Here is a 21,939-nt window from a genome sequence, read left to right as displayed (position 1 = left end):
GTCACTCAAATAAAATTTTCAAATTTCAATCTTTTTGATTAGAAATGTTAAATAATTTATGCAAGAAAATAAAGAAAATTTGTGGAGCAAATTCAGTATTGCAATTTAATTAGTGAGGTTAATAAATTATGTTATAATAGACTTTATAAAACCTGAAAGAATAGAAATTAATTAATTTCAAGACCTAGAATTTTATTATAGTGATTATTCAAATAATAAATCTAGATATACAAATGTATAATAAGTTTAGTTATTTAATGAAGATTAATAATAAATATAGCTTTATTTATAATTTACTTTTTGTAAATTTTAATCAATTGAATTATTATTTAAATCACTTAAAAAATACAAAATATGGAATAAAAATATGTTTTCAGTTGAAATTACTAAGCCTCTTGATTTATATATCTTATTTGAATAAATTAATAAAGTAATATTAATGTATCAATTAAATTCTTCTACCTTACATTGATGAAAATAACTAATACTTAGCTTTAAGTTTAATGATACAAAATAACGTTTTTATTTACTTAAATAATTCTCAATTTATAATAAACAAAGAAATTTATTGTTGACGAAATAAATAAATAAATATTAAAATTTTATTTTTTGTATTTAATAATTATATTATTAATTTTATGAAATGAAATCCTAAAGAAATATTGTATATTTATATAGTTGAAATAAATAAAATAATATGAATTTAATTTGGAGTTAGAGTTACTTAATTAATTAATTTTATTATTTTTTAATATTGCAAAATAATATTTATGTCTATCTGTCTGTTTTCACAAAAATAAATTTTATAAATTCTGATTAAACAAACAAACAAACACTTTTAATATTATTAAAATAAATTTTATACTCAATTTTTCTTAATATTTAATATAAGCGCTCTACTAGTAAGAAGTTTATTTAAAATATTTTACCATAATTCTTTTTTAACATTTAAAGATCTTACTGAGCTTAAGTATTTAAACAAAGATATTATCTATTAAATAACAATTAGATCAACACTAAAAACTGCTGCATAAAATACTGACCAAGTAAAGTCTTTATTCCAATAGAGGTTTTTAATTATGGGTAAGAACCAAAGATAAATATCAGAAACAGATGCTCCAATTAAAATTAGTGAAGCGATTACTGCACCATATCTCAAGAAAATATTTAAAGAAGTTAAAATTTAGTATAATAAGAATTTAACAGTTATTCCAAAGAATATTGAAGGTATTAATAATATGATATTCCCCTATTTAAAAAAAATATTTTATAAATAAAAATAAATTAAGATAACTGATTAATTACCTGATAGAATACAAACTCTGTTGCAAAAAGGAAAGCTAAATATTTTATGTATATCAGTGTAGATCTAAAAATTCTACTTATTTGTGGATCATATAATTTAAACAAAGATATTAACTCGCTTCCAATCTTTTAAGTTTTTTAAAAATGAATTAAACAAAAGAATAAACCAATTTAAAAAAATGTATTTACAAATGTATATTTAAGCTTTTGATTACATTAATAGAATTAATCTTTTTATTTACTCTCTTCAAGCTAAACTTAAGTGCAAAATGGCGATTCTTATTCATCTAACGAGAAAAATATAATAATTAATTAATTAGCAATAAAAAAGGCTGATAGAAATTAATTACTTGCCATATTTGATTTCGATCCTAATTTTTTTAATGATGGTGTAAAATCAGTAACAGCTTAGCTATTTTAATCTAAATTATTTTAGCTCAAATCCTAGAAAGTGTTTGCTTAAGACAAAAGAATAGCAATTTTAGACCTAGCTCTTCGAGTACGATAAGTACTAATATTATGGCTATTTATTTATGAATTTTGAGCTTGTGTTTATTCTTTTGTTATGTTTGCAGAGTTTACATTTAAACTATTTATTTAAGATTATAAAAATTTCTGTCTTTTTCTCCTTCTTGTAAATTCATTTTAAGGATTCTCTAAGAATTCTTCTTCTTGCTTAAGTTCCTACTTATTTTCTAAATCTCTAGGAGATTCATTTATCTGTTCTTCATTAATAGATTAAACCTTATTTGAGTAAATTCTTTTATCCTTTCTGTCCAAAATGAACCCAATAATGCAGCTAACTAACCAAAATATTGTTTTTCCTGTGACAATCATTACAATTAAAGATCTCTTATAATCCAAATTTTATGTTTTACACTGATCCATACCTGGACCATAACATCCATTGTTCTAACAACTTTCATGGCATTTAGCACATTCATTTTTAGTTTGATCTTAAAATAAATCTTCAGGACATTAAGATATACACATATTCTTATACAAGTAAGAACCTTTAGAGCATTTAGTACATTAATTATTTTATTCTCCTGTACATGATTCGCAAGTTTAATTACAGTTTTTGCAAACATTATTTTCAGTGTATTATTTTTCTTGGCAGGTATCAAAGCAAGCACTTCCATTAAGAAACCTAACATTTAATAATATATTTAATTTTTTTATAATAAAAATATTTTACTTTCCCTAAGGGCAGCTTGTGCATTGATTATTTGAAGGGCCAGTGCAAGCTTAACACTATGAATTGCATTATGCACACTCATTTTTGGTTATGTCTATATATTGATCTGAATTGCAATTTGCAACACATTATTGTTTATTGAGAATAAAAGGACTTTTACAAGTTTAGCAATTACTAGACGACAAATTGCATGAAGTACAACTTGGATCGCATGGTTTGCATGTAAAATCTTTATCCTAAAAAAAACCAACTGTGCAAATTGGTACACATTTTCCGTTTATGAGTTAACTAAATTTTAAAATTATTAAAATTTATTGTTAAAAAATTTAAACAAATTAATATTTTACAATGATGATTCACATGTTAGGCAGTTTTAAGGAGTTGGTCCAGAACAAGTTTTACAAGTTTTATCACAAACTTTGCAAGACATACTTGGTATGTCTTAATATTCGTTTTATGCACAGTTGCTTACGCAAGATTTAGTAACAGAGTCTAAAAGTTTTGTAGGGGGACAGGTTAAACACTCAGTTGATTTATTTTCACATGTATTACAATTTTAATCACACTTCATGCATTTTTAATCAATGGAGCTATAGAAATAGCTTTAATCACATTCAGATTAACATTTGTTTATTTATAATACACTATTTATATATAATTAGTTTAAATAGATTACTTTTAAAGAAAATTAAAATTTTTACTTAGGAGGATTGCAGGATAAACATTCAATAGATGAAGGACCAGAGCATGTTTTGCAACTAGCATTACAAGGGAAGCATGAATTATTTGAACTATCTAAATAAGAATTATCACTACACTTAGAAACACATGTTTTAGAAACTATATCTAAATATTAATTTGTAGGGCAGGTTGTGCATTATTTTGATGAAACAGAACAAGTTTAACAATTTTAATCGCAAATCATACATTTTTAATCAGTTTAGCTGTAAAAAAATCCATCATTACACTTCTATTAGCAATTAGTTCCTTATAAAACACTATTTTACCAAAAATTATATCATTAAATAAACTTAAAAAAGCAAAACGGCTAATAAATAGATAATGTATTATATTATTTTTATAAAAAATTAGAATAAAAATTTTGGTTTTTAAAAAAAATTAATTATACAATGGAGGACTACAACTTAAGCAATCTGAATCAAGAGGTCCTTGACAAGTTTTACATTAAATATTACAAGGCTTGCATGCCTTATTTTATAGATCTTAATATTATACATCTTGGCATTATGAAACACATTTTTTAGAAACAGTATCTAAAAGTTTCCCAGATGGGCAGGTAATACACTCAGTAGACGAATTTACACAAGTTTAACAATTTGGATCACAAGGCAGACATATATTATTCGTATTAGCATAGAAGCCATTATCACAGCTCCCTTAACATTGAGTTCCTTGCAAAATTCTAATTTATTATTTTATATTTAAAATAAATTTAATTAATAAATTTAATTTTTACTTTGGTGGGTTACAACTTAAGCACTGATTATTGTTTGGACCAGAACATTACTAGCAATCTTAGTTACATTAAATGCATGAATTAGAAGCTTTATCGAAGTACTAATCATTCCTGCATGCTTGTTTACATTACTTTTCTGCTTAATAGAGTATTAAGGGAGGAACACAAGTTATGCATTAGTTACCATTAGGCCCTGAACAGGTTAAACAAGTAGGATCACATGGCTTGCACTTTTAATCAGTAGAGTCTCCATATTAATTTTACCCACAGTCACTTGTGCACATAGAAAGTTTAAGAAAACTGTTTTTATTTTGATTTAAATTTATTTAATAATGCATAATATATTTACTTAGGAGGATTGCAAGAAATACACTATGTAGACGAATTGATACATCCCTTACAATTCGGATCACAAGATAAACATTAGTTGCTTACACTGTCAAAGTACTAGTTATCATCACAGCTATTTACACACTATTTAGTCTTTGGTTGAAATTTTAATGGTTATTAACATGTTAAACACTAAATAGAAGAATTAGAGCAAGTTAGACAATTAGAGTCGCAAGGTTTACATGTAAGATCACTTAAATTAGCAAACTAACCACTCGGACATGTTGGAACACATTTATTGGTGTTTAAAAAACTATTAATAATATGTTGTAAGTTAAAATGATATTTTTTAGAAAATATTTACAGTGGAGTTTTGCATTTAGTGCATGCATTAGCTCCAGCAGCTGAGCAAGATGCGCATGTAGAGTCACAATTAATACATTTGTTAGAATCTAGATATTAATCAGTATCAGGGCAAGTCAAACTACATGTATTATCTTTTGTTTGCAATTTATTTGGAGGAAGACAAGTTAAGCATTAATTTGGATTTGGCCCAGAGCAGGTGAGACAAGTTGAATCGCATGGTTTGCAAACGTTTCCGCTTTTATAATATTAATCAGGGCAGTTACTTAAGCATTATCCGTTTAGTAAGAATGTGGGTTAGCACTAAGTGCAAGATTTATTATCACCTAATTCAAAATAAAAGTTAGATTATATTTTAATGACTAAATCTCAAGCAAATAAACAAAGATTGATCAATTGATAAATTTACCAGGACTCTAGCATTTTTAACAGCTTGCATCACAAGGTTTGCAGATATTGTTTTAAGTATCTGGATAGTATTGAATATCGGGACAAGACTTAACACATGTATTATTATATAAAAATGTGCCTGGTTTACATGAGGTGCATTAAGAAGAGCCTAATATATTAAAAATAAATATGAATTATATTTTCAATAAAAAATAAATTAATTTTTATTATATTACTTGATCCACTACAATTTAAGCAGCTAGAATCACAAGCTGTGCAAATACCTTAATTATTCCAAAATGAATCTGGGCAAGGTTGATAACATTTAGAATTGTATAATCCATACCCAGGCATACACTTTTAGCACGTAATACTATCGTTACATTGCTAGCAGTTATCTATACACTTAAAAATTTTAAATGAAATAGTTTATGTGTTAAAGTAAAAATATTTCTTACTGCTTCTAATAAAATGTAAAGTTCCCTTATACCAAAAGACTCGTTGTAAGGATTTTCATCTAAGTTTGAGGAGATTATTACTTCTATAGTTGGACTAGAGTGGGCAATTGTTTAATAGATTGTTTCTATTTAATCATTGTACTCACTCAAACCACATAATTAAGTACTAAAATTATTAAAATCTTCATTAACTTAAAAAATAGTATTATTGTCGATTTATAAATAGAAATTTTCTGAATCCCAAGAATCAAGGATGTAAGCCTTAAAAGAAATAGTCAGCTAATAATGAGGAACTCTATTTATTTATTAATTTATTTAAAATACATTTTAATTTATAATTTTTTGTATACAAATTTGAGCTTCTCCAGATTATTTTTGATTGTGTTGCAGCTAAATTCGCGCCTCCAAATAACTGAACTCCTCCACAATTAGTAAAAACTTAATTACTTGGATTATTATTTTCTAATCCATTACCATAAAAATTTTAAGTTAGTAAATTCATTCCTTTGATTTCACTTTCTCCAAAAGTCTAGCTAAATAATCCCCTTAATGCGTATTTGCCATCTAATTTATTAAAGAAAATTAAAATAAATGTTGACAAACTAATTAAAAAAAATATTTACTTTTTAATGATGAGATAGGATCTTAACAGATATTATTAGTTAATGGTGCATATGGCGGGCAAGAAGAAACACATTAATCAATATGAAGATAAAAGCCTGGTTTACATGTTAGACATTGTCGCTTAGGCGAGGAGTTGCAAGTTTAGCAATTTAAGGTATTACAGTTATCATATTCGCATTTTGAATTAATTTAGTTTTAGTTATATCCTTAAGGACATAATTATAAGCATGTATTTTGATATTAAAAATATCCAACAGCGCATTTACATGTATTTCCCACTAAAGAAAAGTTATTCGGGCAAGATAAGCAATTATCCTTTTTTATATTTTATCAGAAATTAAAAAATTGAACTTGTGGTAATTAATTAAATAATTAAAAAGAAATATCTCTCTAATAAAGTAGTTTACAGATGTTGGACCATTGCATGTAAGGCAACTTTAATGACATGTTTCCACATGCAAAATAATATTTCTAATCCCATAACTAGAGGCAGAAGGCACAAAATTAGATTTTATTTAAAGCTAAACAAAAGGAGAGGAATGAGTCACATTTATATGATAAAATTTTAGTGTGTCATAAGTTGAACTGGTACAAAATGATAAGGAAGGATTAATACTTTCTTTCTAATATGATGTTAAGACATTATTATCAACTGAGATTTGTAATTTATCCTAGCTTTTCCAATTATTTATATTAAATAAAATTAAATCAAAACTAAATGCGATGCTCCAATGAGGGGGCAGAGAAAAGTATGTCCTTATTATCGGATTAGAGTTTGAAGTAGAGTCATACTAGCCTATAATGTACTCTGTATTATATTCAAACCAAAATCCGCAATTACATATCATTTACTTATAATCATTTATGGGACTAGTATTATCATATTCTTAAGCAAACAATATTTCGTCTATTTGTCATAAAAAATATTAAAATGTTTTTAATTAATTAGTTAATTTATTGTAAAGTTAGTTACCAGCCCTTAAGAAGACGATAAGATTTTAGCTTACAAATATTGAGAAGGCAATTTTTAAAAGAAAGAATTATGTTTTCATTTCAAATTTTTGATTTTATCTTTTTGTTAGTAAATTTATAATTAAAGGATATTTCTCAAAAATAAATTATTATTTATACTACAAAATTAGACATATATCTAGATAGATAGATAGTTATTTTAGATACGTTTTGAGTTTTTAAAAAATAGCTAGATGTCGGAAATAATTAAGATTTTTATATTAATCTTCAATCACCTTATGTTCACACAATCAGTTAATAAACAAATTATTAAAAATTAACCTTTCAATATCACTATTTATCTATTTCAGATATTCCATATTTGAGTAATTGATCTATTCAAACAATCTTACATTCGATTTCTAATTTCATAAATTCAGAAGTATTATTAAATTAATTACAATCATTAATTAGAAAAAATTAAAGTATATAAGCAAATTATAGTTTGGTAAGCTAAATTACATCATATTCACATTATAATTTTTCTTTTATTAATGATTAAAATAGTAGGTTAAATAGTTTAAATAAAAATTATGTGATAATACAAATCAATTACAATAAAATAGTATATCATATTTATTATAGATTACCACTAATTTAAAAAAATTAATTTTTTAGCTTAGGTTCAAATTTGTGGTGCTTTTTTCTGGCTTTTTTAATTAATTTTTTTGGAAATTGATTATAATAAGTAAGTAAGGTTGCAATTTTTTACAGTCACAATACAAACACTTACATACTTACACTACTTACTACTCCTAATCTTATTTTTATTTAAATAAATGGTTAAAAAAAAATTTCTGATCATTTTAAATCATTACAACTTTTTTATTCTTTTACTAATTTTAATATGAGTATTAATTAGAAAAAAGATATTAAAAAAATAGAAACAGGAAATAAATTTATTTTGTTTAAATTTCATACTTGATAAATTTTAATATTTTATTTATTTTTTATAAAAAAAGTAAAAATTTAGATTTTGAAATATCATTCATTTAAGTATTTATTTGTGTATATTTTTTATATAAACAATTTAATTTAATTTAATATTAATCTAATAAAATATTTCATCACTTAAACTCTAAATAAAAATAAATGGCTATTAAAATTAAATTAAGACTAAACTAAAAAAATATTAATTAAAATATATTTTGATAAAAAAATTTTTTTAACATTTAATAAAGTAAAATATAATTTTTTATTAGTTTATTCTTTTAATAAAATATACTGATTTTTATAGAAAGAGTTATTTATTTGAAGTTTTTTTCATTCGTTTAAACAAAAATAAATAACTATTAAATTTAAATTTTGTTAACTCAACTACAATAAAATTAATTAAAACATATTTATTTTTATAAAAATACTATTTTAATAAATAAAATAGTCAAATTTTTTTTTCACTCTAATTAAACTATTCATTATTATAAATTAAATATAGAGATATTTTTTTAAAGAGTTATTTAAAATTTTCACTATTTATTTAAAAATTATTTTATATAAAAAATATTACCATATAATTATGTAATCGTATCTATATGCATAGTAAATAGAGCCTAATAAATATTTAAATTAAATAAAATAGCAGTCGATTTTATTTAAATATAATATCAAAATAAGAGGCTATAAAACTTGAATTTAACGAAGTTAATTATTATGTGAGTATGTATAGAAGGATATTTTTAAAAATTAAATTGATTCGATATTAAACAATTCAATTATTGTGTACTAAATCTGAGATATGCAACATTATATTTAGGATATTATTTAAGTTAAAAGGTAAATTGTACATTTTGTCCATTTCCATATATTGATTGAATGCTTTTACACAACAAATATTTGTTTTCAGTTTTAAATAGGCTGCTGTTTAGATTAAAATAAAATATGATACACTTATTTTTATGGTTTCCAATCATCCATTAATTTAACTATATTTATTTTTTGTGTTAATTCATATTACTTATATTAAAATTATAGATTTGATATAAACATTTAAATTTATATTTGCTGTCTTTAAAGCAAAGATTTTTTCTCTAATTAAATTAGCTCTTTTTCTATGTAAATCAGGATATTTTGAATGCCAAAATTATTATTATTGCATAAATTATTGTCAGCATTATCTTTAATGAGAATAATGTTTGTACTTTAAAATTTTGATATAAAATAAATTGGTTTATTTTAAGATTCCTTTACTCTTGAGGTAATTCAAGTATATTTAATTAGTAATAATTCTGATAAATCGTTTAAATAAGCTTTCTAAACTCTTTAATACATATATTGTTCACTCCTTAAATTAGATTTATTTATACCATATAAATTGCAAAATTATTTTTTTATGATTTTCTTATAGGTTTTATAACTTTTTAATTTTCAATTATAATATGTATTCTTTTAGGAAATGAGTAAAACTATAACAATAATACTATAATTTAGTTTTTTATCATTCTAGCTATTTAGCTATTGAATTGATTTAATTTTAGGTTTAGATCATTTGTTTAAGTTAGAACTGCTTCAAATAGATTTATAATATCAATAATAATAATAATAATAATAATATTATTTTATTAATTTAAAAAATGTGTATTTAAAATTAAGTTGATTCATCATAACTTCATATTAACTCAATATTTATTTTATTTTATTTTATAAGAATAAAAAGATGAATTTAAAATATTTTTATAAATAAATTAAAGATGATCGTGTATGTTAAAATATAAAAAAAGATTCTAAAAATACAAATGATGTTATATTTACAACAAAATTCTTAAGATATTAATTTATCTTGAAGAGCTTTAAAGTTAACTTTTAATGTATATTGTTAAAAACTGTAATTTAGTTGTATTTAATAATTTTATAATTTGAAAATTTTATTAAGCCTCATTTAGAAATAAAATTTTAAAAATATAAACATATTTTATCAAGGTGAATTAATAAATGAGGGATTACATTCATTAAAAAAAAGATAATATAAATTTAAATTATTAATCAAATATATGATTGAGTACATTCAGGTTTAAATAACATTTTTAACATAAAATAATTTAAAAAAATAAAAAAGATACAAAAAAGAATTAAATAAATAATGAATAAAATCATATTGAATATCTTAATTAAATTCATAAACATATTTTAATTATATTTTTCAGTAATTTTACTAAAATAAAGTTCGTTCTACAATTTAATTTTTTATAATTTATTTTAAGATTTCTATATTATTATATAAAAATTCTTTCAACTTAACAGTGAATTTATTTATGGATTAATTGAATAATTAATTTTATTATCTGGTTCAATAATTTTTTTGAACCATTTAAAAGAAATTTATTTTCAGTGATTTGTAGAAAAAGTGAGGAGAAGTTATTTAAATTAATTTTAAAAATTTTAATAATTTAGAAGAATGTTTTTTTTAGAAATAGGGTTTAGTTTGAAAGTAGTATTTATTTATTTATTTATTTATTTATTTATTTTATGATTTAAGTTTTAATTAAAGTTTGTAATATCCTACAATTAATTGCTAATTTATTTATTAAGCTAATTATTATTTTTCAATCACTTCATTGTTTTTTATGTTCTTTCTTTTCTGATAGAGCATTTATTAAGATTATTATAAATTCCATTTCATAACGGAAATAGCCACATCTTTTTAATTCTAACTCTATGTGATTGTTGTAAGTTTAGCCTTTAGTATTTTAAACTGTAAGATTATACTAATGTGATTTAGCTAATTTCTGCACTATTTCTAATTCCTCTTGATTCACAGTCATTTCTATCTTTATGTAGAAATTATCTCCCAATCTTTGTCCTTGCTCTGAAAGGTAACCAAGATTTTCATCTCTTAAATAAGTAAATTTTTCATTTTAAAGTTTTTATAGAAGATCAAATGTTTCAGCCAACGATTTCTACAAACTTTTAAGTTTTCCAAACGAATATATTGATAAGTGATCATTTTTCATTACATCTACTTTGAAGCTAATTTTAAATTAAATCAATTAAAAAATATTTTTTAAAAAAATATTATTTTACAATTTAAAGTTATGCATGTAAGTCACTGTTTTGTATGAGTTCGATTCTTGACTTTTTACATGAAAATCTTAGTTTTTAAATATTTTTTCAAAATATTATTTCAAAGTTTCCACTTCTTTGTGAGTCATATATTTAGTAAAATTAAATTATTCAAAATTTCTTCTAATTTCATATTGAATTGTAATATCTTTATTTATTTCATTAAACATCAAAAGGTTTGGAGAATAAGTTAATTCTAATGGACTTTCATTTAAATTAAACTTCTTGATATATCTTTCAAAAGCATCTTTGAAAAATGTATAGCATTCTTTTTCAGGAGCAACTATAAAACCATGTTAATCAAAGCAGTCTAGGTAGGTAAGCTCTAATTTTTTTTATTTAATGTTTAAATTATTTGACATTAAAGTAATTTTTTATGTTAATTTACGATTTTCAGTGAGAAGTTAATCTTAAGAATCAGCAAGTTTAATTTGAGCTAGGTGATTGTTACAATCTTATGCAAATTGGTGTAAATTGGTTTGATCAACTCTATTTAACTCTATCTGCACACAGTTATCTTTCTCTAAGTATTGAGTTATTATGTTTGAGTTTTCATCAGTCTAGGTTACTGAGAGTATGATGTTTGATCTTTTAACTTCTTTAATTTTGTAAACTATTGACAAACCGGAACCACATAGTTTTGGATTTCTTGTTAAATATCCAAAATAATCATCTCTACATACCTATTCTTTGAGTTTATTGTATATTTTATATAATTCTACTAAGCTTTCAATAATATCATCTTAAGTGATATTCAAAACAATAATCAAATGGTCATCTAAATTTCCTAATATTTTTAAACTTAACAAAAATTTTTTTAAGAAATATATTTGAGATTTATTTTACTTTTCACTTTTATAAAGTAGAGAACCATATGAAAATCTTTCATTGTCAAATCCTTTAAGTTAATTGAAAGTCTCGTTATCTTCATACAGGTGGTATTACTTTAACAATTGGTTCATTTATTTTTCATAGTTTTGTTCTTTAGCCAGAATTAGCTGACCTTTATATTGGTTCTATATTTAAATAATAAATGAGTATTTTAAACAAATATTTATTTTTCTAACAATTACCTCTATTTGCTTAATAAATTGCAGTAACTTTTAGTCAACCTTTTAAAATTCTTCATCATTCATCTTTGATTTAAGGGGTATAGACTTAAAATTTCTTCTGAGAATAAAATAAGATTCCTTGATAAACTCTTTGGGTTAACTGTAAGACTATAAAACTACGCTCGTATCTGATTCTGAAATAATCTAATAAAGCTCATTTTAACTAGCCTAAAGCTCTTCTTTATTTTTACGCAATATGATTTTAGAAATTTCTACCTAAAGTTCAGAGTAATTGCTTGCTCTCTCTACTCTTTTATACTGCAAAATTCTATCGAAATCTATTTAAATCAAAGAAAATAAAAATAGATATTTTTTCTTTAATGTAAATTCAAATATAAAAAAATAAAGAGTTTATCTATAAAAATTATATTAAAAAAATTTATTAGCCCATTAGTTCAATCATTATTAAAATTTTTTGGCTTTGCTTGAATTTATTTATTTATTTAAATGATTAAATTGATTAATTAATTACCATAAGGTAAAATTTAGATATCATTTTTCATTTCGTTTTGCCACTTTGTTTCTTCTTTATCATTGGTGTTTTCTTCTATCGTAATTTCTATGTGATCAAGTTTAGTAATTTCATTATTTTAATTTGAAGACTCTGACTATATTTTAGCTACTGAATGTGTATTTTGAGTTGTATTTTCGTTATTTTATGTTATTAGGTCAGATTTTTTTATGTAAGTAACTATTTAATTTTTTTGATAATTATTCTTCTTTTAAATAGGTTCTTCTTTTGTAACATGAATTTCTTCAATTTCATTTTAATGATTTACTGACTCATCTGTGCTTTTTGAGGAGTGATTTGAGTAATTTCTTTTTTACGATTAATTACTATTAATGTTGCTCTCTTTTAGCTAAGCTTAATTATATTAATCCTTTTAGTTAGTCATGTTTCCATTTTTTTATATTAATTTTCCTTGCTCTTGGGTTTCTTTAATTTATTTTTAATTTTATAACTCTTCTTCTTTATGCTACTAACCATTTTCTTCTTTATTATTGTTTTGCTAACTTTAAACTTCACTCTATTATATTTCATCGGTTTCTTCCTCTTCTTATTCAGCTATATCATCACTTGTGAATTAATCTAAATTAATAATATTAATCTATGTTGGACTTTAATCTTTATCTGTTATATTTTAAAATAATGACTAAAAACTAGTTTCTATTTATTAAATGAGTGTATTCCAAGTTAAACCAAATGTTTTATTTAATGTAATCATCCACCTATTAGAATCCTTTGATAAAAAATATTAATTATTTATTTAAAAATTAAATTAAATAATTAATTACTTTTTTAATTGATTTAATATCTATATATGAAGATGGGTTTTTCTTTAAATTTTCTATATTAGTTTTAAAAGTAGCTTAGTAAGAAGATGGTATTTTAACTTTGATCTTAAATTTAAGAGCTAATCCTTAGTAAATTGGTTTTACTGTAGTAAAGCCTTCTTTACTATCAAAATTAAAACCTAAATGCTTATCAAGTAACTAAGTAATTTATATAGACTAAACAAGGTATTCTAAAAAATTTAATTCTTTTGTTCCGCTGCATTTCAATTCAAAATGATCTTCTTTATTAACTTGAATTAAATACCTATTATTATAAATTAATATTGAAAATAATACTAACTAAACAATTTATTTTAAATAGCAATAATAACTACAATTGTAGAATCTATTAGTTTTTTGCTGCTTAATAAATTTATTATTTATGAATAAGAGTAGAAAAAAATTATATAAAAATTTAATTTCTGTAAAATCAGAAAAACTTTGTTCTTATTTTGACAAGATTCAATTTATATTTTCTATTTTAATAAGAATTGTTTCTAATAAATTCTATTAAATCATTTTTTTTCAAGAAAATTCGGGAATCAATTAAGTTAGATACTTAGTCACTAACTAATTTTCTTTCTACTGTGAAAATTCTCCACACACGCGATACAAATTATCTAATAAAATGGAAAATCTCAAAGTAGAATTTTTATTTCTACTTTGCCATAAAATTTCTTCTTTACAAAATTCCTTGAGTTTGTCAATAGAAATAAGTAATTTGCATTTAGCTAGTTATTTTGTCATGATAGTATTAAAAAATCATCATTTTTATTACTTTTTGTTATTTGAAATGGCAATAGATCTTGAATCTGGCCATTCCCTATATCTGAGACCACTTCTTAATAGCGCGTTGCTTTCTTTAATTAATTTGTTGAATTGTACTGCTAAATTCGTCCTATCTTCACTCTATAAATCCTCTAGTTTATTAAATAAATTTAAATTGTTAAATTTCTTTTCTCAATTTCATTTTTTGTTTGCTCTAGTTTTCTTCTTTTACTTAATGATTATTTATTTCAATAGGGTTCTAATCTTTAAGCAAGAAAAACACTATTCTTGATTTAATTATAATAACTTGCTAATATATGTTACCTAAATTATAAAGCTGTGTGAATAACCTATTTAACTTGCTTTAAATACAATCGATTATGCTAGATTTAACTTGTTCTCTCTCAGTAGACTTCATAACAGGATTAAACTGATATCCTGATACATTTCTTTTTATTTTAATGTTGAACTCTTCGAAATATTTGAATTCTTGGTTCAGGCAAGTACTTTTTGGTAATTGTAGTAATCTTTCATACTCAAAGCTTTCAGGCAGAGGGTATATTTTAGTAAAAATAGAGTTTTGAACAAGATTAAAGATAGGTTTGAAAGCAGTATAACACGAAGAATCGCATGCAAATAAACCTACTTTGTGCTTTTAATTTTCCAATGCTAGCTAAATAAGGTGTCTTAAATTGTTTTTATATTCTGTCTAGATGCTTTTACATTGCTAGTAGACTTCTCTTGATAAAATTTAACGAAAAATATTATTGCAATTCTAATCAAATTGAGGATATTGTATTTGCATGATAGTATCTACTTCATCCTAGTTTTGAATAGAAATTCCATTTGTAGTTAATACTTCATTAGGAAGCTACTTGGCTAAATATTTTATCTATAATTTATAAATATATTTTTTATTATCAGCTAAATTAATTCAAGAATGATAATTTCATGTTTCTATCGTAAAATGGTATAAAAATAGGGTAGCACAATGCAAAAATAAATAGTCTTCAACTTAAAATTGAGATATTTAAAAAAAAAACTATACCATGTAAACTAGAGGTTATTCATATTTATTATGTGCTATTGTATTCAAAATATCTCCTAAAATTTCCTCTATCCTATGATCTTTAAGGTACTACTAAGCCTTCTTTTGGTTTTCGCTTAGTTGCTATTTATTTAAATTGCTCATTGACGCTTCTTTTTTTTGGTATCTTTATGGAAGGTTTATCTATACTTAAATCTTAAATACACACACACTCTTTTTATTTGTATTAGTATTTAATTGAAAAAAATAAATGATTTTTTGATTGATTTTTTCTATTTTTTGGAATTTAATTATTAACTAAATTATTACAAAATACAAATAAATATCTTCTTTCAATAAATTAATTATGCATTCAATTATAATTGTGCTTGTTCTTTTTTAATTATTTTTAATTGTGATGATTTTTTACTTTTGGGTTTAATACAAACTTTTTTATTTACTTTAATATTATTATTAATAAAATGAATGAGCTAAATACTCCATTTATTTGTTTGCGAACTAATTTATATTTACTATAAGCAAGCTCTAATATTAATTTATTTGTTAATTTTTACTATTTATCAAAACCAATTAATACTTATAATATATCTTCTTTCGTAAGTGCTTTTGTTATCTATCTATCTCTCTATCTATCTATATATCTAACTCTTTCTGCTGAAGTGTACAAAAAAACTTAAAAATACTCTATTAATTATTTCCATGGAAATTTCCATCTAATTTTAAAGGATATTTCTTTACTAGTTTCTTATTACTTTTTTTTATCGCCATCTTATCATTGCACTTGCTCCTTATTTTGAATTTAATATACCTATATTAACTTAGATAACTTAATTTAATCCCTCTTCTATAACCTTGAATTCTATTTTAAGCTCACTTTAACTCAATTTATTCTAGGGATTTTAACAAATTAAGCTAATCTTTTTTACCATTTCTCTTTAATTTTCTATTTTAAAATTTTTATTATTTCTTAAAATTATTTTAAAATCAATAAAAATGCATCAAGTTAAATATTAAAAGCTGTAATTAAATTAAAATTTAGATGTATAATATTAAAAATTGCTTCTTTATAATAATTTTAGAACTCAAAAATCTATTAATTAGTTAATAAAAATCTATAATATTAAAAAAATATCTCAAAAAAAATAAAAATAAAAATTAGATATTTTTATATATTTTATAATAAACTTCATTTATTCATTCATTCTACAAAAATTAATTAAAATAAAAGGTAGTGGAATATATACAGAGGTATGGCAAAATCAAATGGACTAACTTTTTTTAAATATAACTTTTTAATAAAATTTAAGAAACAATAATTTTTTCAACATATGACTGACTCAATATACATCTTTAATACCTACTATATTTTTAAGTAAATAATTTAAATAGAAATTTTAAGCTTAAATTATGAATGCTAAACTAACTTTTTTATGATTTTTCTTCCTAAAAGCAAATTTATAAATCCATAATGATAATTATTATTATTTAATTTTTACATTTATTCATTTATAATTCATAAATTTTAATAAATTGCTATTCAATATATTTGAAAAAAAAAATAAATGATATAATAGATTAAATATTACAACAACTTAGAGGAAGTAAATTGTTTATTATTTTATAAATATTCTTTAAATTTTTTTTACTAATAAAAAAAGTTTTAAAACTCTTCACTTAAATCTCACTAATTTCTCGATATTGATATGAGGTATGCTTAATTTATAAATATTATTATTATTTATATTTTTTATTTATTTAACTTTGAATTTATTCATAATATAATTTTTCTAATTAAAATTTTCATAATCCACTAATTTTTATCTAAACAAATATTTTTTATTTATTTTAAATTAATTTTAATTTTTAATTTTTAAATATTTATTTTTCATTCATTATTCATTTTTATAATTTGATATTTTTTCTTCATTTTTTGCTACCAACATTTTTACTTGATAAAAACAGCTTATTTGTTTTATTTTTTAATTATAAAAATTAATTTAAAAAAATAAAACCCTTATAATTTATAATATTAATATTTCTTTTTCTATTTATTGTGCTTATGTTTTTCTTCTTTCTTTAATTTAACTCATTTTTTATTTTCATCATTTGCTTTTATTGGTAATTTATTATTATTTCATATATTTTCTTCATTTTTTCTTTCTAACTAACTAATTAAATATATATTTTTTCATCAATATTTACAAAGTGGCAATTAAATTGGTGCAATTGGAGCATCATAATTAGGTTTTGCTTTAGAAAATTGCACTAATCTCTCAAATTTATCACTAAGACTTCGGTAAAAACATTTTATTAATATTTTGGATAGTGATGTATTTAATTATAAAAATAAATTTTAAAAGATAAAGCACTTTTAATAAAGATAATTTTTTATTTGATTTATTCTTCTTTTTCTTTTAATTTACTTTATTTTTTTTTCTTATTTCTTTGTAAATTTAACTCATTTTTTTATTTTCAATTAATTTTTGCATTTATTACTAATTAATTCATTTCTTATTATTTCATATTTTTCTTCCTTTATTTTTTCCTTTTACAAAATAATTAAATTTATTTTTTTCTTCAATATTTACAAAGTGGCAATTAAATTGGTGCAATTGGTGTATAAGGCTTAGGTTCTGCTTTAGCAAATTGCACAAATCTCTCAAATTTGACACTTATAATTGAGTAAAACAGTTTATTTGTTTTGAATTGTGATATTTTAATTATAAAAATTAATTTAAAACAATAAAATTTTTTATTTATTTGATTTATTTTTCTTTTTATTATTCTTGATTATTTTTTCTTCATTCTTTGTTAATTTAACTCATTTTTTTATTTTCAACTTTTTGCTTTTCTTACTAATTAATTCATTTATTATTTTTCATATTTTTTTCTTTTTTTTTCATTCTAATTAATTTATTTATTACATTTTTTTTCTTGAATATTTAAAAAGCTGCAACTAAATTGGCGACGAAGGTGCATCAGGCTTAGGTTCTGCTTTAGCAAATTGCACTAATCTCTCAAGTTTCACACTTAGGCTTGGGTAATAAAAACTTTGTTTGTTATGGATTGTGATATTTTTAATTGTAAAAATTAATTTAAAACAACAAAGCTCTTTTAATTGTGATAGCTTTTTATTTGAATTTTATTTTGTTTTTTTATTGTGCTTTTTTTTTATGTTTTTATTAATTTAATTCATTTTTAACTTTCAACTTTTACTTTTTTACTAATTAATTCATTTCTTAATATTTCAAATTTTTTCTTTCAAACTAACTAAATAATTTTTTATTTTTTCTTCGATATTTAAAAAGTGACAATTAAATTGGTAATGAGGGTGCATAAGGTTTAGCTTTTGCTATTGCAAAATTCATTAATCTCTCAAATTTAGCACTTTACCTTGAGTAAAAATAACTTATTTGTTTTGGACTGTGATATTTTTAATTATTAAAATGAATTTAAAACTATTAAGCTCTTTTAATTTATTTGATAGCTTTTTATTTGATTTATTTTCTTTTTATTTTGCTTGATTTTTCTTCTTCTTTTTTTGTTAATTTAACTCATATTTTATTTTCAAATTTTGCTTTTATTATTAATTAGTTTATTTCTTATTATTTTATATTTTTTTTCTTTTTCCTTCTAACTAACTAATTAATTAATGATATATTTTTTCTTCAATATTTAAAAAGTTTCAATTAAATTGGTGCAATTGGTGCATCAAGCTTAATCTCTGCTATAGCAAATTGCACTAATCTCTAAAATTTGATACTTGAACTTTAGTAAAAAAGTTTATTTGTTTTGGGTAGTGATATTTTTAATCATAAAAATAAATTGAAAACAAAAAGGCTCTTTTAATTTATTTGAATTTTTTTTTTTTAATCTGCTTGATTTTTTTTCTTCTTCCTTTGTTAACTTAACTCATTTCTTTATTTTCAAATTTTATTTTTAATTAATTAATTTCTTATTATTTCATATTTTTTCTTCATTTTTACCCTCTAACAAGTTATTAATTCATTAAATATTTTTTCTTCAATACTTAAAAAGTTTCAATTAAATTGGTGATGAAGGTACATTAGGCTTAAGGTCTGTTTTAGCAAATTGCGCTAATCTCTTAAATTTGACTCTTTACCTTAGGTAAAAATAGTTAAGTTGTTTTGGATTGTGATATTTTTAATTAGAAAAATTAATTTAAAACATTAAAGCTCTGTAAATTAATTTGATGGCTTTTTATTTGATTTATTTTTAATTTTATTGTGCTTACTTTTTTTCTTCTTTCTTTCATAATTTGCTCATTTTTTGGAGTAGGGATGGTGTGAAAATCCTTGATTTTTGGACTTGAGGGAGAGTAGATACATTTTTTAATAAAAATTCCATTTGTTTTTTAGTAAACACAGATTTCCACCCACCCCTCCCCATTTTTTATTTTCAGTTTTTGCTTTTATTATTTATTAACTCATTTCTTATTACTCTAAATCCTCATATATTAAGACACTTTTAATTAAGGCCGATTTTTGATTTTTTGAAATTTGTAAAACAATATGTTAAAAGTGTATAGGGGAAGGGGGGGGGGCCTTAATATATGAGGATTTAGAGTATTTCATATTATTTCTTCATTTTTTCCTTTAAATTAACTAACTAATTGATTATAATTTTTTTTCTATAATATTTAAAAAGTTGCAATTAAATTGGTGACAAAGGTGCATAAAATTTAGGTTCTGCTTTAGCAAATTGCAGTAATCTCTCAAGTTTGACACTTATTCTTGAGTAAAAATAATTTATTAGTTTTGAATTGAGATATTTTTAATTATAAAAATGAATTAAAAATAGTAAGGCTCATTTAATTTATATAATAGATTTTTATTTGATTTATTTTTCTATTTATCATCCTTGATTTTTTTCTTTCTTTCTTTGTTAATTTTACTCATTTTTTCAATTTCACTTTTTACTTTTATTATTAATTAATTTCTTATTATTTCCTTCTAACTAACTAATTAGCTATATTTTTTCTTCAATATTTAAAAAGTGACAATTAAATTGGTGCAATTGGTGCATCAGGCTTAAGTTTTGCAACAAATTGCTCTAATTTTTCAAATTTGACACTCAGTCTTAAGTAAAAACAATTAATTTGTTTTGGATTGTGATATTTTTAGTTATAAAAATTAATTTAAAACAATAAAAATTATTTAATTTGTTTGATTTATTTTTTTTATTTTTCTTGATTATTTTCTCTTCTTTTTTTTTTGTTAATTTAAATCATTTCTTTATTTTCATCTATTAATTGTTTCTTATTTTATTTCTTCATTTTTTGATTTTAACTAACTAACTAATTAATTAATTATATATTTTTTCTTAAATTATTAAAAAGTAACAATTAAATTGGTGAGGAAGGTGCATAAGGCTTAGGTACTGCTTTAGCAAATTGCACTAATCTCTCAACTTTGACACTTAAACTTTAGTAAAAACAGTTTATTAGTTTATGATTGTGATATTTTTAATTATAAAAATATATTTAAAATAAAAAAGATCTTTTAATTTATTTAATAGTTTTTTATTTGATTTATTTTTCTTTTCTTTTTATTTAACTTCATTTTTTTTCTTCTTTGTTGTTTATTTAACTCATTTTTTTATTTCTACTTTTATATTCATTATTAATTAGCTCATTTCTTATTATTTCATACTTTTTTTAATTTCTTTTTCCATCTAACTAACTCATTAATCTCTAAAATTTAACACTAATTCTTGAGTACTAACAGTTTATTTATTTTCGATTCTGATATTTTTAATTATTAAAAATTAATTTAAAACAAGAAAGCTCATTTAATCTATTTGATAGCTTTTTATTTAATTTATTTATCTTCTTATTTTTATTGTGCTTTCTTATTTTTCCTTCTCTCTTTGTTAAATTAACTCATTTTTTTATTTTCAACTTTTGCTTTTTTATTTCATATTTTTTCTTCATTTTTTCCTTCTAACTAAATAATTAACAATATATTTTTTCTTCAATATTTAAAAAGTTGCAATTAAATTGGTGACTAAGGTGCATCAGAATTAGGTTCAGCTTTAATAAATTGCACAAATATCTCAAATTTGAGGCTTGAACTTTAGTAAAAACTGTTTATTTGTTTTGGATTACAATATTTTAAATTATAAAAATTAATTTAAAATAATAATACTCTTTTCATTTATATTATATCTTTTAATTTATTTATTTTTTCTTTTTCTTTTTATTGTACTTGATTTTTTTTGCTCTTTATTTGTTAATTTAACTCATTTTTTTTCAACTATTTTTATTATTATTAATTAATTACATATTATTTGATATTTTTTCTTCATTTTTTCCTTATAAGTAACTATCGAACTAACTAACTAATTAATTATATATTTTTTCTTCAATATTTAAAAAGTGATAATTAAATTGGTGACGAAGGCGCATCAAGCTTAGGTTCTGCTTTAGCAAATTGCACTAAAAT

General features: G+C 21.7%; 3 protein-coding genes across 3 annotated transcripts; 1 reads left to right on the top strand and 2 right to left on the bottom strand. All coding sequences in view use genetic code 6, as the record gives it.

The window, feature by feature from the left end:
* Positions 1-865: 865 nt before the first annotated feature.
* Positions 866-6,993, bottom strand: TTHERM_00586810 (zinc finger lsd1 subclass family protein; the record flags this gene model as incomplete). The annotated part of the gene is made up of 17 exons (XM_001019886.2): positions 866-1,249; positions 1,306-1,431; positions 1,495-1,592; positions 1,656-2,455; positions 2,504-2,791; positions 2,851-3,147; positions 3,205-3,501; positions 3,633-3,926; positions 3,981-4,280; positions 4,330-4,623; positions 4,675-4,999; positions 5,083-5,232; positions 5,300-5,468; positions 5,522-5,816; positions 5,872-6,085; positions 6,145-6,460; positions 6,553-6,993. The coding sequence occupies 17 exons, from the start codon at positions 6,991-6,993 to the stop codon at positions 866-868; spliced, it is 5,088 nt and encodes a 1,695-aa protein (XP_001019886.2).
* Positions 6,994-10,704: 3,711 nt separating this feature from the next.
* Positions 10,705-15,619, bottom strand: TTHERM_00586800 (ATP:guanido phosphotransferase, carboxy-terminal domain protein; the record flags this gene model as incomplete). Its single annotated transcript, XM_001019885.3, has 10 exons — positions 10,705-11,119; positions 11,174-11,537; positions 11,601-12,013; positions 12,059-12,228; positions 12,286-12,602; positions 12,797-13,565; positions 13,621-13,924; positions 14,438-14,579; positions 14,752-15,319; positions 15,476-15,619. 10 exons carry the CDS (start codon positions 15,617-15,619, stop codon positions 10,705-10,707), a joined length of 3,606 nt encoding a protein of 1,201 aa, XP_001019885.2.
* A 1,418-nt stretch (positions 15,620-17,037) lies between these two features.
* On the top strand, positions 17,038-20,949 carry TTHERM_000586765 (cyclic nucleotide-binding domain protein; the record flags this gene model as incomplete). Its single annotated transcript, XM_012798559.1, has 11 exons — positions 17,038-17,076; positions 17,134-17,183; positions 17,682-17,771; positions 18,068-18,157; positions 18,426-18,515; positions 18,784-18,873; positions 19,159-19,248; positions 19,514-19,603; positions 20,144-20,233; positions 20,493-20,579; positions 20,835-20,949. 11 exons carry the CDS (start codon positions 17,038-17,040, stop codon positions 20,947-20,949), a joined length of 921 nt encoding a protein of 306 aa, XP_012654013.1.
* Positions 20,950-21,939: the final 990 nt, after the last annotated feature.

Source organism: Tetrahymena thermophila, assembly GCF_000189635.1.
Source record: "Tetrahymena thermophila SB210 genomic scaffold scf_8254580, whole genome shotgun sequence".
NCBI classification, from domain to species: Eukaryota; Ciliophora; class Oligohymenophorea; order Hymenostomatida; family Tetrahymenidae; genus Tetrahymena; species Tetrahymena thermophila.
The sequence above is the reverse complement of the archived record's forward strand: the minus strand, read 5'-3'. Positions and strand labels throughout refer to the sequence as shown.